Source organism: Hypomesus nipponensis, chromosome 21 (genome assembly GCF_054491055.1).
Source record: "Hypomesus nipponensis isolate SF chromosome 21, ASM5449105v1, whole genome shotgun sequence".
NCBI classification, from domain to species: domain Eukaryota; kingdom Metazoa; phylum Chordata; class Actinopteri; order Osmeriformes; family Osmeridae; genus Hypomesus; species Hypomesus nipponensis.
In genome coordinates this window covers 13690260-13703587 of record NC_140381.1, presented here as the reverse complement: position 1 = coordinate 13703587, position 13328 = coordinate 13690260, and the positions used below count along the sequence as shown (strand labels likewise).

The following is a 13328-nucleotide window of genomic DNA, read 5'->3' as shown; positions in this document are numbered from 1 at the left end:
CCAAGATCCTTTATTTCACACAGATGAGTTCTTGTTTGAGTGATATCGATTCAGCCGACAAGGACTCATTTATTTGCAGGACCTTCTCGGGCCGTACATTGCAAATATCACACGCCGCAGCAAGCTATGCATGTATGGAAGGCCTAGTGGGCAAGTATTAAGACGCCCCCGTGTGTTAACCACGCGTAATTAACGCCGACTTGGCATGCAAAGCCGTCTCAACCACGCGTAAAAAACGCCGACTTCCATACAAAGTCGGCATCTTTTTCGCCTCGAATTGACGCGTGTCAAGTGACACGTTGCCATTTACACACGTAAATTACGTCTCAAACTTTGAGACGTGTCAAAAGCACGCGTCAAAAAAAAACGCGTGCTTTGAACGTGTCACGTGACACGTTGCCATTTACACACGTAAATTGCGTATCAAATTTTGAGACGTGTCTAGCAAACCACACGAAATTAACGCCTGGTTTGGCACAATCAGCGTCTGGTTTTCCAAAATTAAAGTCTGCTTGCTTGAATCTCCGATGGGAAATTAACATTTGTAACATCTAATGCGTAAGTAAAGTAGGTCTTAGGATGCTCGTGCGAGCTAGGCTACTTTCAAATACAATGTTGGTTAGCTAGTTAGCTATTAGTCTGAAGTTGGGGATCACAATTGCAATACTATGATATAACAAGGGGTGCAGAGACAAATAAATGCAGTAATATCAGGCTGGCTGGCTGTCTGGCTTGGAGTTTTGTGAACAGCCCTTGCACTGCGATTGCGTTGCCTCTGTATTGTGCGCGATTTGGTTTCACTGCCAACATTCCTTAATGTAAGAGGCAATGTGCAAACTCAGTTGGTGGCAAAATACAACTGTTGTCACTATTCATGTCAAGTGTATTTTATTGTCATTTTTAATTACTTATGGTTGTACAAACGAAACAGAGTTTCTCCAGGACCATGATGCCATATTAAAAAACATGACAGTAAGGTACCAGGGTCAACATATATGTAGCCAACAGTGACAGGGCAGTATGTACACTGACAGGAAAGTATGTACAGTGACAGGACAGTATGTACAGTGACAGGACAGTATGTACAGTGACAGGGCAGTATGTACAGTGATTGGAGGTAGCAGTTATGAAGTGATAGGTTCTCGTGCCAATATATTGTGATGCCAATTTGTTGAGCGGTCATCTTTCTTGTATAGACTTAGAAAAGTGAAATACACACGGTGAGATAAATAAAGGTTCATCGGCTGTCCTTCACATTCACACACTGTTGTATTTATACTTAACAGATCATCTATGATGTCCCAAAGGCCCAACTCATTTCAGGTCAACTTATGGCAGCAACCTTGCAAGTGGGGTTCACTGTGCAACCAATCCAAACCAAGCTGCTGCTGGGCCAAGGGATGATTGTAATGGCACACTGGGACTTGTAGATGACCTGAAATAAATATTTGTCTTTCTGCTGTGTAAGATGTAGGCCTACTGCTTTTAACTTGAGTTGAATGCTGTTAAACACTGCCATGGTCATCAAACACTAGCCATGGCTCTACTTCAGAAAGGATACTGTTCACAGCTGTATGAGTCAATAGGACATTACCATTACCTGAATGACTTGTAGTGACCGGGAGGCTATGCCTGTTGTGATGATAGTATAAACCAGATTGTTGCCTTTATGTGCACTGTTTGGGTCTCCTTTCTCTGTCTTCTGTTGCTGTGTCTTTGGTTCTGTTGCAGGTTGGCAGGCAGGTAGAGGAGCTGTGATTGCTGCAGGGGCACACCAGTGACCTGTGCCTTGGTCCTTAATAAGCTGTGCCCTAACAAGCTGGGTCTCCATTACAAGCAGGAACATCATTACTGTTTGCTGATCCCACACCCATTCCCTACACTACTAATTTACCAACCGTTTCTTTGTAAGCACATTTTATTAAATAAATACATGTTTATTCTTATTACCGTGGCTTGTCACTTCCTGAAGTTCTTATCTAATCTTCTTATGAATCCAGTTATGACAGCATTAAACAAGCACTGGTTGGCTACACACCTCATGTCGGGCTTATACAGATATGTGTATTGGCACTTTGAAAGGTTTGGTGTAGGCTACTACCTTGTGTGAATGAATACATTCAACGTTTGTATAGTGACCTGTATCCATTTACGACATGTCTAGCACCTCTGCTCTAAGGAAAATACTATATTTTGACTATCTTTCTGTCCCCCTGGTCCTCCCCCAGCACCAAGGGTGTTCCCAGAGGCCAACACCTGTGACATAACCCTGAGACTGCCCATACACACAACCCATGTACAACTGTACAAACAGTACATGAAGTCTGGTATAATACAGTCACCCACCTTTGGACAGGCATATTGTCACGGCCAATTGACCGGACAATGGCAGTGTTTAACGGCGTTCAACTCAAGTTAAAAGCAGTAGGCCTACATCTTACACAGCAGAAAGACTAATATTTACTTCAGGTTATCTACAAGTCCCAGTGTGCCATTAAAATCATCCCTTGACCCAGCAGCAGCTTGGGTAGGCCTGGTTGCACAGTAAAACCCACCTGCAAGGTTGCTGCCAGAAGTTGAACGTGTCACGTGACACGCTTCAATTCGAGGCGAGAAGAAAAAGTTTTTTACGCGTGGTTGAGACGACTTTGCATGCCAAGTCGGCGTTAATTACGCGTGGTTGACACACGGGGGCGTCTTAATACTTGCCCACTAGGCCTTCCATATGCATAAGCTTATGCTGCTGTATGTGAATATGTAACGCTATGTTTCAAAAAATGTCTTGTCTGTTGTGCCTGTCCTTTTTATGTTTCACTGTGGGAGAGTGGGAAACGTCATATCGATTCTTTTTCTTGACGTGAAGAAATTGACAATAAAGCTACTTGAAACTTTTACTGTGCTTCAGATTCTATGCATAGCCTTGAGGTTTTTCGCGTCAGGTAGGCTACATTTTTTACAGTATAGGCGATGCAGAAAACATTGGCAAAGCCGCAGCATGCGTTGCTGTAAGAAAAGTGTAGGCTATTGGCGCTTAAACATCTGAGGAATCAATTCATATTCCCTGGCCATGTCACAGTCAATGAAATCAAAGAGGGATTTACACATAGGCCTACATGCATATACACATATGATATCAGGTCAAATGGGCCATCAGGTAAAATGGGCCATTTAAGGTTTGGGGGTCCCAGCCCTGACAAGTAATAGGGGATTTGATTGCTTTATGGTTGCTATGGTGGGCGGGCCAATAATTCAAACAAGACTGCACCAGAAAGCTGCATGGTAAGTAGCCTGGCATACCAAATCTAACTTAAATATTATAAGGATGAAAAATCTATAAAAAAAAAAAAAAAAAGCACATAAAAAACCTATGCATAATATCTGTCTTGATGGCATCAATCAGAAATAATGTTGTTAGTTTGGTATGTTAATTTATTTTTTGCAAAAGTGATGTTTTTCTTGGTGGCCCAATTTACTTTAACCCACTGAGGTAAAATGAGCCATCATCTGTGTCCCTCACAAACACACATACACATGTGTTGGAGTGTGAGTGTGTGTGTGTGTGAGGGTGTGTTGGAGTGTCATACCATGACCCCCCCCAACAGTAATAATGGTAGTAGATATTTTATGTATAGTGAGTGAGAAGGAAGCGAGAGGAGAGAGGGAGAAGGAAAGGGAGAGAAAAGAGAGGAGGAGCAAGGACCAGAGAGGAAAGGATACAAAGATAAAACAGGGATGGAAAGGAAGGCCAAACAATTACAATCTGTGGAAAGAGGAGAGGATGAAGGGGCCTTAGATGAATACGTAGAGGGAGAGAAGAAAGGAATTACAGTGAGTGTGCACCTCTTATCAAGAGCATGGGGTGTGCCGCAATCCACACTGCAAATACGCATCAGTGGAAAGGTGACTGGCTGTGAACATGTGTCAGGGCGGAAGCCCAACCTTCCACAGGAGGCGGAAAGGGAGCTTGCTGCCACCCTCAACACATTGGCGCATAGGGGGTTTCCCTTCACAAAATGTGATGTCCAGCAAGTGGCCTTTGATTTTGGAGCCAAGAACAACATATCGGGTTTCTCCAAGACAGCAGGGAGGGCCGGATTTTACTGGTTTAAGAATTTTCTAAAACGCAACCCAGAGCTTGGGATGCGCAAGCCAGAGGTCCTGTCTGCAGCATGGGCTGCTGGACTCAACAAAGAGGTGGTTAGCCAGTGGTTTAACCAGTATGAGAGCTTTTTGGTCGAGCTGGGTATTGAGGGCATACCGTCACATATATATGGAACAGTGACGAGTCTGGGCTTCAGGATCCTTTTTTTTTATTATGGCACATATGAACATGTTTGTTTAATGCAGTTTAAATGTTATGTGGCTGTATAAGCAACTGTGTTTAAAATTAAAATTGATGATAAATTACAATTTCCCTTTGCAGTTTCACTGGCCCATTTTACCTGAACAGCTGGCCCATTTTACCTGAGACTGCTTGTGCAAAAAAAGTTGGCACAGCTGATGTTTCAAGAACTGTAGGGCCTAAATAATTTTATTACATAATTTCAACAAAAGATTATCAAAAACAGTCATTAGTAATCATAAAAACACATGGAAAAGGCATGGTATTGTAGCCTATTATTATCCCAAACGATTTAAGTGGCCCATTTTACCTGATATCACCCTAGTACATGCGCTTTCAGTAGGCCTACATATATCCTCATAAGTGTCTATGAATTTGTCTCAATTAGATACTCTTTGGCCTTGTTTTTATACTTATTCTGAAAGAGTTTATATCATAATTTTCGCTAGCAAAATCTCATTCGATGGTTAATTTCCATTAAGCCTACTGCCAGCAGGCACATTTAAAGAAATGTGATCTGATTGATCGGGGTAATAAGCCACTAAAGATGAGCATATACATTTTACCAAAATACGCAATTAGTTTATCGGCAATTTTTTTGCCAAGCTTGCTCTGGCAGCGGTGGCGGTGTTTGATTTAGCCATAATAATATGCTTATTGTCTTCGTAGACTCATTATAATAGTTGCTCAGATGGCGAGAATATCACCGCTCTCTCTTTCGTCTTTTCCGCCATCATACCGTTACAAAATCACGGTTTTGGTTATCGACCTTTCCTGCCTTTTGAAGTAGGACGTGCTTGTGCACTTGCCCTGATAAGTTTAGCCTAATTGAAATTAGCCACATGATTTGGATGCGGATCAGCCGTCGACGAACCGATATTTGCGTTTCTCAGTTAGCTCACTAATGTTAACGGGCAAAAGGGACAATTGATTAACTTAGCTTCAACCCCTACGACGAACGGGCCCCAGCTCTGGTGATTGGATGTTGGTTTTGCACATATTAAATCATCAAAATGCAAAACTGTCCCACTTTACCTGATGTCCCACATTACCTGAACTCACCCTACTCATAATTCTAGTCAGAATATGAGTCTGAAACCGCTCCGTTGGGCTGTGAGTATGGGGCGTGTTTCAACCGAACCCGGAAAAAAATGCCTCTTCGCTAAATTGGATAGACCTACAACCAATCAGAGCAACGTAATATGTTGTTTGTTGAAAATACATTCGAAAGTCAGGGACATTAACTTAGCATAGCAAGAACTCCGCTTACCTCGACATGCCTCTTTAAATTTGAAGGCAAAATTCTTGAAGGCAAGCAACTCCTTTTTTTGAAGGGGACAGGAAACGCATTGAAACGCCTCCACGAGTCATTCTTGGGGCCTTTGAACTCGAACATGTCTTTTAAATAGGGTCAAGGGTGGCTCATATCAGAGGGCTCAGTTGAGGGTGACTCTGGATCCATGTTGAATAAGCAGTTGGTCAGGCTGTCTGTTGAATGTTGGCAAAATAGGCAAAGCTACCACTAGTGCTGCTGCCAAACGTGCACTCCTATCATTGGAGCTGATAGAGCCACCTGATTGGTTTAAACTTCCAAAACAGCAACGCAATTCATGTCTTTGGCAAAACTGTACATAAAAATGTACTTTTGTACAATAACAAAGTAAAAATACTTTGTTACATTCCACCACTGGGTACAGGTTCAACAGAGTTTATCTTGATAGATTTTAGTTCAGGTTCAAGTCAAGTCCACGTTTTTTATTGTCAGGTACACAGGCCAACACAGGGTTAGACTGTGCACTGAAATCCTTAGGACAAGACAATGCAAAGCAACCTGGCATATCATGACATATAAGTACTCAGAACAAGTTAACACCTATGACAAGCTAACAAATAATACAATAAACCTTAATATACAAAAAAATAAGCAACCTATACTACACATAATATCCTATACTAGTCTTATAACCAGTGGCGATTTCTTTAAGACATTTATTTTCTCCTGAAATGTCAAAAAATGTATGGTCAAATATTTACTATTGTGTTCACAGTTCAAATGCTTTAGAACGCTCGGCATCTCTGCGGGTGAATTGAGGAGTGGGCTGGCCTGCACTCTGGGCTTCTGCATGATGATTAGAGGGTCTGTCGAAAGACTGCATCTCCTTTTGATTGACAGAGATTTTGTACTATAAAAGTTGCTGAAGCTATTCGAGCTCAATCCCATCGTGGATTTTTCAAGTGTAGTCGAAAGACAAACTGCTGCAACCTATTTCTTGATATTTGCTTGGCGAAATTGCTAGCCAATTTTCATCATATATTTCATACAATTATACACTACATTCCTTATTTCAGTTTAACCTAATTCCCACATTTCCTCCTTTGAGTTTAATATTGTTTCGTTAGATCGTTTGTTCATTCATTCATACAGTACTGTAGGCTAGGCTAGTGTCGTAGGGGTGAAATAGCCAGTAAACTAGCCAAATCAATTTTCATTTTTTATGATGTAGGCTGAAAATGAGCTTCCGCTCTTTGAAAGACCAGCAGCCGCCACTGGTGTGCAGATACATTTGTGACAGGCAGTGGATTGTAAAAGTGGTCCAACTTGTCACACCTTTATGTACACTGAAGCTATACAATTCACCTACAGGACTGCAATGTTATGGTGACTCAGCTTTATTCCTATTATCATTAACATTACATTTAGAAATTGTTGAAGCACATTGTTTTACCTATGATAACTACTGCCTCATTACAGAGATAAGCTGTGAGAGCAACTTAGACGATATTTGTCTATTTCTATAATGTGTTGTTAGACTTTTTAACTATGTTAAATTAACTTGAACTTGGATTTTAACCAAGGAAATAAGATCTACTTAGTCATCTCTGCATCGAATTTTGGTGTTTCATTTCCACAGCACAAAATATCGTAAATTATTTAATTGACAGAATTTGAACTATCACCTATTTTATTAGCAAGTCATGCTCTTCTAATCAATCTCTCTCAGCACACACAGTCTATCCCACATCTGTGAACTAGAACATCCGGTTCCTCTACCTACTCAGTTTAGGGGCGGGGCAAACACACTACACGCACACAGCTTTCCTCTTTGTCATCTTCACACATAAATACGAACACTATTTGCAGTACTTCACAGCTGTGGTGTATTAGCTTACAAAATGGACCAACAGTTGAAATCGCATGGCATGTCCAAAATGGAGGAGGCAAAGAATATAAAGGATGAAGATAAACTTTACAAGTATGAAGGCGTCCTTTACTCTTCCATCATGAGTCCCCAGGAAAATCTCAAAAGTCTGGAGAACTTTGAGGCTAGACCAGATGACCTTCTACTGGTGGCTTATCCCAAATGTGGTAAGGGCTATACATTTCTTTTACTTTTATGACTGATCATCACAGTCCTCATAGTTAAGTTTGAATAACCTAGAAAAGTAGGTATTATAATATGCTAAAAAATCAGCCCAAATGCCATGCCAGAACTAGTTCAGCCAATTTGTGGTTTTTGATGGAAAAACTAAATTTGTACAGCAACAAGGGTTGCCGTAGGATTAGATGCCTATAGATTACACTACTAACCTACCACCCATTGTTTTGTTTTTTTCAAGGTTTTAATTGGATGGTATCTGTGATTCGCAAAATCAGGACTGCATCTTCAGGGCAAAATGAAATGCCCAGTGGACCTCCACTGATTGAATTTTTTCCCCCCGAAGTGCAACAGGTGTGTAACACATACATGATTGTATTTTATCAATTTAATAATTTTGACAATATTCCTTAATCTATAGTTTACATATCCTAACACATCATCAACTGCTGTGTCTTGCAGAATACCAATAACTATATGTTGTAGTGATGTGTATTAGGAGATACGCTTGAACAATGCAGAGGTTTCATTCAGCAACATTGTGAAAGCAAAGTCGATCAAATTTCTTACTGACAAAAAACATTGTATTTGCAGTTTTTTATTGTAATTTTATCATGCTTTTGCAGCTGGTGAAAGAGAGGCCCTCCCCTCGGTTTCTTGGCACACATTTACATCCAGATAACATTCCCAGCTCTTTTATTGCAAAGAAGACAAAGGTGAGGATTGATTACTACAAAATGGCACCAAAGAGTGCATTTCCCAACACATAAGGTGTAAGTGTATAATATCAATGTTTAACTGTAGCTGATTTAACCATGATATACAAGAAATGTCACTTTAACTTTAGATGCTGGTAGTGTTTCGAAACCCAAAAGATACTGCTGTGTCCTACTACCACTTCATGAACAACAACCCTGTTCTGCCAAATACCAAATCCTGGGACGCATTTTTCACAGACTTCATGAAAGGAGAAGGTGATAACTGATACAGCTCATTACCATTGTTGATACATTTCACTGCTGAAACTGTGCATATAAGCTGATAACGTAAAGCCAATGACAAATGTTGGGATGATCCTCTATAGGTGGAATTTGGTGTACTGTTTTGATAAAATCAAGTTTCCTTTGGTTTGCTCTTAGTGGCTTGGGGCTCTTACTTTGACCATGCCCTGGCTTGGGAGAAACGCATGGATGATCCAAATGTGATGATTGTGACTTACGAGCAACTAAAGGAGGTGATTTTTGTCTTTTTAATTACATGGCATCAACTTCACTAGTTCCAGTTTATCCTAAGTCGTCATGTCATCACATTGATAGTTTAGCTGAATCTGAAACCCTCAAAAATAGAATTGTAAAGTGAGAACACATTTCCAAATATTAGGCAACTCTAAATAAATTAGAAAATCAAGAAAGGGTTCATGTCTATGAGTTGATGCATTAAATGCATACTGCTTTAATGTGCAAATTCAAATGCAATTTTTCTCTCTTTAAAATCTAGTGGACGGGGTGCAGAACATATCAAAGTTTTTTGGCATTACTTTGACTGATGAGCAAGTACAGACCATTGCAAATGAGAGCACCTTCAATGCTATGAAGGAGAGCTCCAAGAACAGTCATGGTCAACATGGCAATGTCTTCTTTCGGAAAGGTAGCTTTCAAAACTGCTTTTAACATTCTTCCATAACATTAAAGTATGTTACAAAAGTGCATTTTACTACCAAAGGAAGGGGTTTATCTTCTACTCTGTCATGTCCAGATCAGGCTTGTGTGGCCAACCTGTATTTATTATATAATTATAGGAAATTAATTTCTCATTAATATCTCATAACATCTCATATCTCATTAATAGAACCTCCAGAAGGTCAACATTAGTTGAAAAATTACAAAGAATATGCATAATGTTCTAAAGGACAAAAATTCAGAATACATAACTAAGGGAGTTGAATATGCTAAAATTATACTTGCCATTTGTTTGTTTTCTATTTTTGAAATAGGACACATCTCAACAATTGTTATATACATTTTTACTATTATATTTAGTTTATTATGTTGGAATATCAGAAGCTGGGACATTTGAATTCTTAAAGTTTATCATTATGTTTTTAAAATCCTATCATACATTCCCAGAAGAAAAAAAAACCTAAGTATACTGAATCTTAGCTTACTTGAGTATACTTGAAGAAAGATTAATCATCAATATACTTCAAGTTATTGACTGATTAGTTCATTTGAAGTGTGCTATTTTGGAACAACTAATTTTGTACTAAGAATATTTCAGTTGTAATTAAATTGTACTAAAGCACAATTTAAAGTGTATTAATACTTAAAGTGTACTAATTATACTAAGTATATAACTTGAAGTTGTTCCACTTTAGCACATAAAAGGACACTTAATACACTTTAAATTGTGCTTTAGTACAATTTACTTTCAACTAAAATATACTTTGTAAAAAATTAGTTGTTCCACAATAGCACACATTAACTAATCATTCAATAACTTGAAGTATACTGATGATTAATCAGTCTTCAAGTATACTCAAGCATTTTAAGGTTTATTTATTTATTTTTTACATGGGCCACAGAGTGGGCACATCGTCTAAATTGGAGTACAAGCCGCATTGGAATACAAGTCGCACTTCTAATGCAACCGTTACCATAGCGCAGCCAACAATGAGCGAATTTATACTCAAGATGGATTACTTGCACAGACACACTGCATTTACATGATGGTATCATTTCGAATCTAACTTTATTCAGATTATGCGAATTTTGGGGCAACTGTTACTATCCGAATATATATATTAGGAATGGGAAGATTCACAGATTCGCATCGGTGCATCGGCATAAAAGCTCACGATGCGATGGCCCGGATCAAAAAGGTGTAAACCGGATACAGTGTGGGATGAAATCGCGATGCATCGTTTCTAACATCTTTGCATCGGTATAATCCGATGTATTTATATAGAATTTTGTGTATGCGAAAAAAAAAGTACTTTACTCTACTACACACTACAGTACAGAAAATGTATAGCAGTACACTGAAGGAAAACAAAGTTCCAGTTGTACACTTTAGAAATTACATATCGGTTTTACTTCAAGTATATATTTTTTATAATATATTTACTAAAAGTGTACTGTAGTACAATTTTTTAAAGTGTGTTCAAAGTATTAACGTTAAAATTGGTAAAAGCATGATGGTAGTATACTTTTTATATATTCACAGATAGAACACGTTTTCTTAGTATATTTAAAATGTACTATTAAAAATGTGAATATGCTTGAAGTAGTCCAAAGTATACTTTTTCCCCCTGGATTTTGCAATTACATACTCATGTACCTAAGAATTGTAACAATGTAATGACATTTCTTTGTGTTTGACCTTGTGATCAGGTGAAGTTGGAGACTGGAAAAACAATTTCAGTGAGGCCCAAAGCAAACAGATGGACAAAGAGTTTCAGAAGCTCTTGGCTGGTACAAAACTGGGAGCCAAATTAAAATACGATGTTTACTGCAAGTAAAAAGATTACCCTGCCGCCCCAAATTATGATTCCTTTAGCTAGATAAAACTATGAAATCCAATGTAAGCCTTGGACAGATTTGTTACAATTTGGTATTTCAAGGTATTTATTAAAATAATTGTACAATAAAGAATGAGGCATTTGATGTAAGCCTATAATGCCAATAAGTAATTTTGTATTTTGTTACAGTTTTGGCTTAGCGTATAATATATCTGGTAAATTGAGAACAATAATTTAGTTGGAGGCACATACATTTTTTAATTTGTAAAGGTTAACAATAACAATAATTCGGCTCTGTTTTGCTAGCACCTTTTAATCCTGTTAAAAAGCTAACATGTCTGTAATTTGAAGACTGATGCAGAGTAGGAGTGGATTATGGGAGTGTTTGATATGTTGAGAGGACTGTGGAGTTTAAAAGTAGGCCTGTATCTAAATAACAGACGCATGTTCCAATTCTTTACCAGCTACCAAGCGTCTTTGCTGAATGTTAATTACATATTAAGTCATGTGTCAAATAACTGATATTAACACTGCCTCTTATGAGTTTATCAGATCTGATTATCCCTATGAAAAATAATTGTCACCATTCCAATAAATAATGCACATTCCCAAATATATTTGTAAGGAAGTTGTCTGTTTCTATAGAATAGGCTACAAAGCTATACCAATGATATAGACATCAAAGACAAACCTCAGCCATAGGAACCAACTTGGACAAATTGTACTGCGTCATTGGGCCGTCTTGAAACCCCTGCACGGGGGAAGAAGGGTCCTTGCACTCCCACTATGTGGTGTTTCTCCTTCCATGCTCCACAGTGGTAGAGTAACCTCTCAGTTCAACTATACACCTCTCCATCCCTGTGGTCTTTCGGGTGTGATGTCAAGATGCTCCTCTTCAAGCTTCACCTTAGCTAACCAGTATTTTGCTGGCCTAAATTGGACCAAAAGCAGCACTGTGTCAGTTCATTGCTTCTTGTGATACCTGCAAATCTGTCCCTTCTCTGCACGTTGTATTCAAGATCTGTTGTTACACTGTCTGGCAAGAGACTATGTTGATGTAGCCAGGGGCGGTTTTAGTGATTTGGTGGCCCGAGGAAAAGACCATCTGAGGCCCTTCTCCATTTTGCTTTCTGCAATCATAGCTAGTGAACAATAACTATTTGGAGGTACCTATTTTCAGTTAACAAAGCCATAGAACTAAAAGACAGGCAAAATTAGATTTCTAACTGCAGACCTTCAAATGTTCTTCAGTCAGTTAGAAGGTGTTTCCTAACTTGGGGGAACTTGACATAGTTTTTTTTGTATGGGGTCTTTTTCACTTTCAGTTCTGTCTTTATTTGCTAATGTATCTGGCCACAACGCAGGGTTTATACTAATACTCTCAGTCAGGGGCGTCGTTACACCCTTTTTACTTGGGCACGTGCCCCAGTATAAATTTGTTGTGCCCCAGTAAAATCTAAAGCTTGATTTTTAACAATTTACATTATCAGTCAGTGCATTCATTTAGATTGATAATCCCGGAAAAAATTAATTCTGTATTGTGTACCGTGTTGAATGGGTCTTGGTCTGGACACGTCTTGGTTAGTTACAACTAAATTGCCAATAATAACAAAGCGTTAAGAAACTTGACTTCAATTTGAAGCAGTACTGTAAATCCAAAGGTATGGGGAATGTCTGGAATGGTCTGGCTTCACTTCAGGTCTCGTCTCACTAAATGGTAATACCGGCATGGCATAATGGTGAGGCTAGATAGTTATAGCTAGGTGCCTTATTGACCTAGCTATCCAAATAATAGCAGAGCGATGTAGCAGTGGCAGTGAATGAGTCCAGCCATCATTGAGTCCATCCTCACCTCCTCCATCACCATCTGGTACGCTGCTGCCACTGCCAAGGGCAAGAGCAGGCTGCAGCGTATCATCCGCACTGCGGAGAAGTTGATTGGCTGCAATCTGCCTTCCCTCGAGGACCTGCACACCTCGAGGACCCTAAGGCGAGCGAAGAAGATTGTGGCCGACTCCTCCCACCCTGGACACTCCCTGTTTCAGTCACTCCCCTCCGGCAGAAGGCTGCGGTCCATCAGAACCAAAATCTC

The 13328-nt window shown here is 39.3% G+C and overlaps 1 protein-coding gene across 1 annotated transcript; it reads left to right on the top strand.

Annotated features, from left to right (window-relative positions):
* The first annotated feature begins 7450 nt into the window (after positions 1-7450).
* sult6b1 (sulfotransferase family, cytosolic, 6b, member 1) lies at positions 7451-11817 on the top strand. Its single transcript, XM_084685453.1, has 7 exons — positions 7451-7709; positions 7961-8073; positions 8346-8435; positions 8567-8693; positions 8859-8951; positions 9208-9366; positions 11109-11817. The coding sequence occupies exons 1-7, from the start codon at positions 7517-7519 to the stop codon at positions 11234-11236; spliced, it is 903 nt and encodes a 300-aa protein (XP_084541579.1). The 5' UTR covers positions 7451-7516; the 3' UTR covers positions 11237-11817.
* The last annotated feature ends 1511 nt before the right edge of the window (positions 11818-13328 follow it).

What these genes read in the sequence shown, in the direction of transcription:
- sult6b1 (XM_084685453.1), top strand. Translation starts at nt 7,517, where the DNA reads ATGGACCAACAGTTGAAATCGCATGGCATGTCCAAAATGGAGGAGGCA. An exon ending in GGTGGCTTATCCCAAATGTG is followed by an intron (nt 7,710 to 7,960) that starts GTAAGGGCTATA and finishes GTTTTTTTCAAG; the next exon opens with GTTTTAATTGGATGGTATCT. An exon ending in CAATGTCTTCTTTCGGAAAG is followed by an intron (nt 9,367 to 11,108) that starts GTAGCTTTCAAA and finishes CCTTGTGATCAG; the next exon opens with GTGAAGTTGGAGACTGGAAA.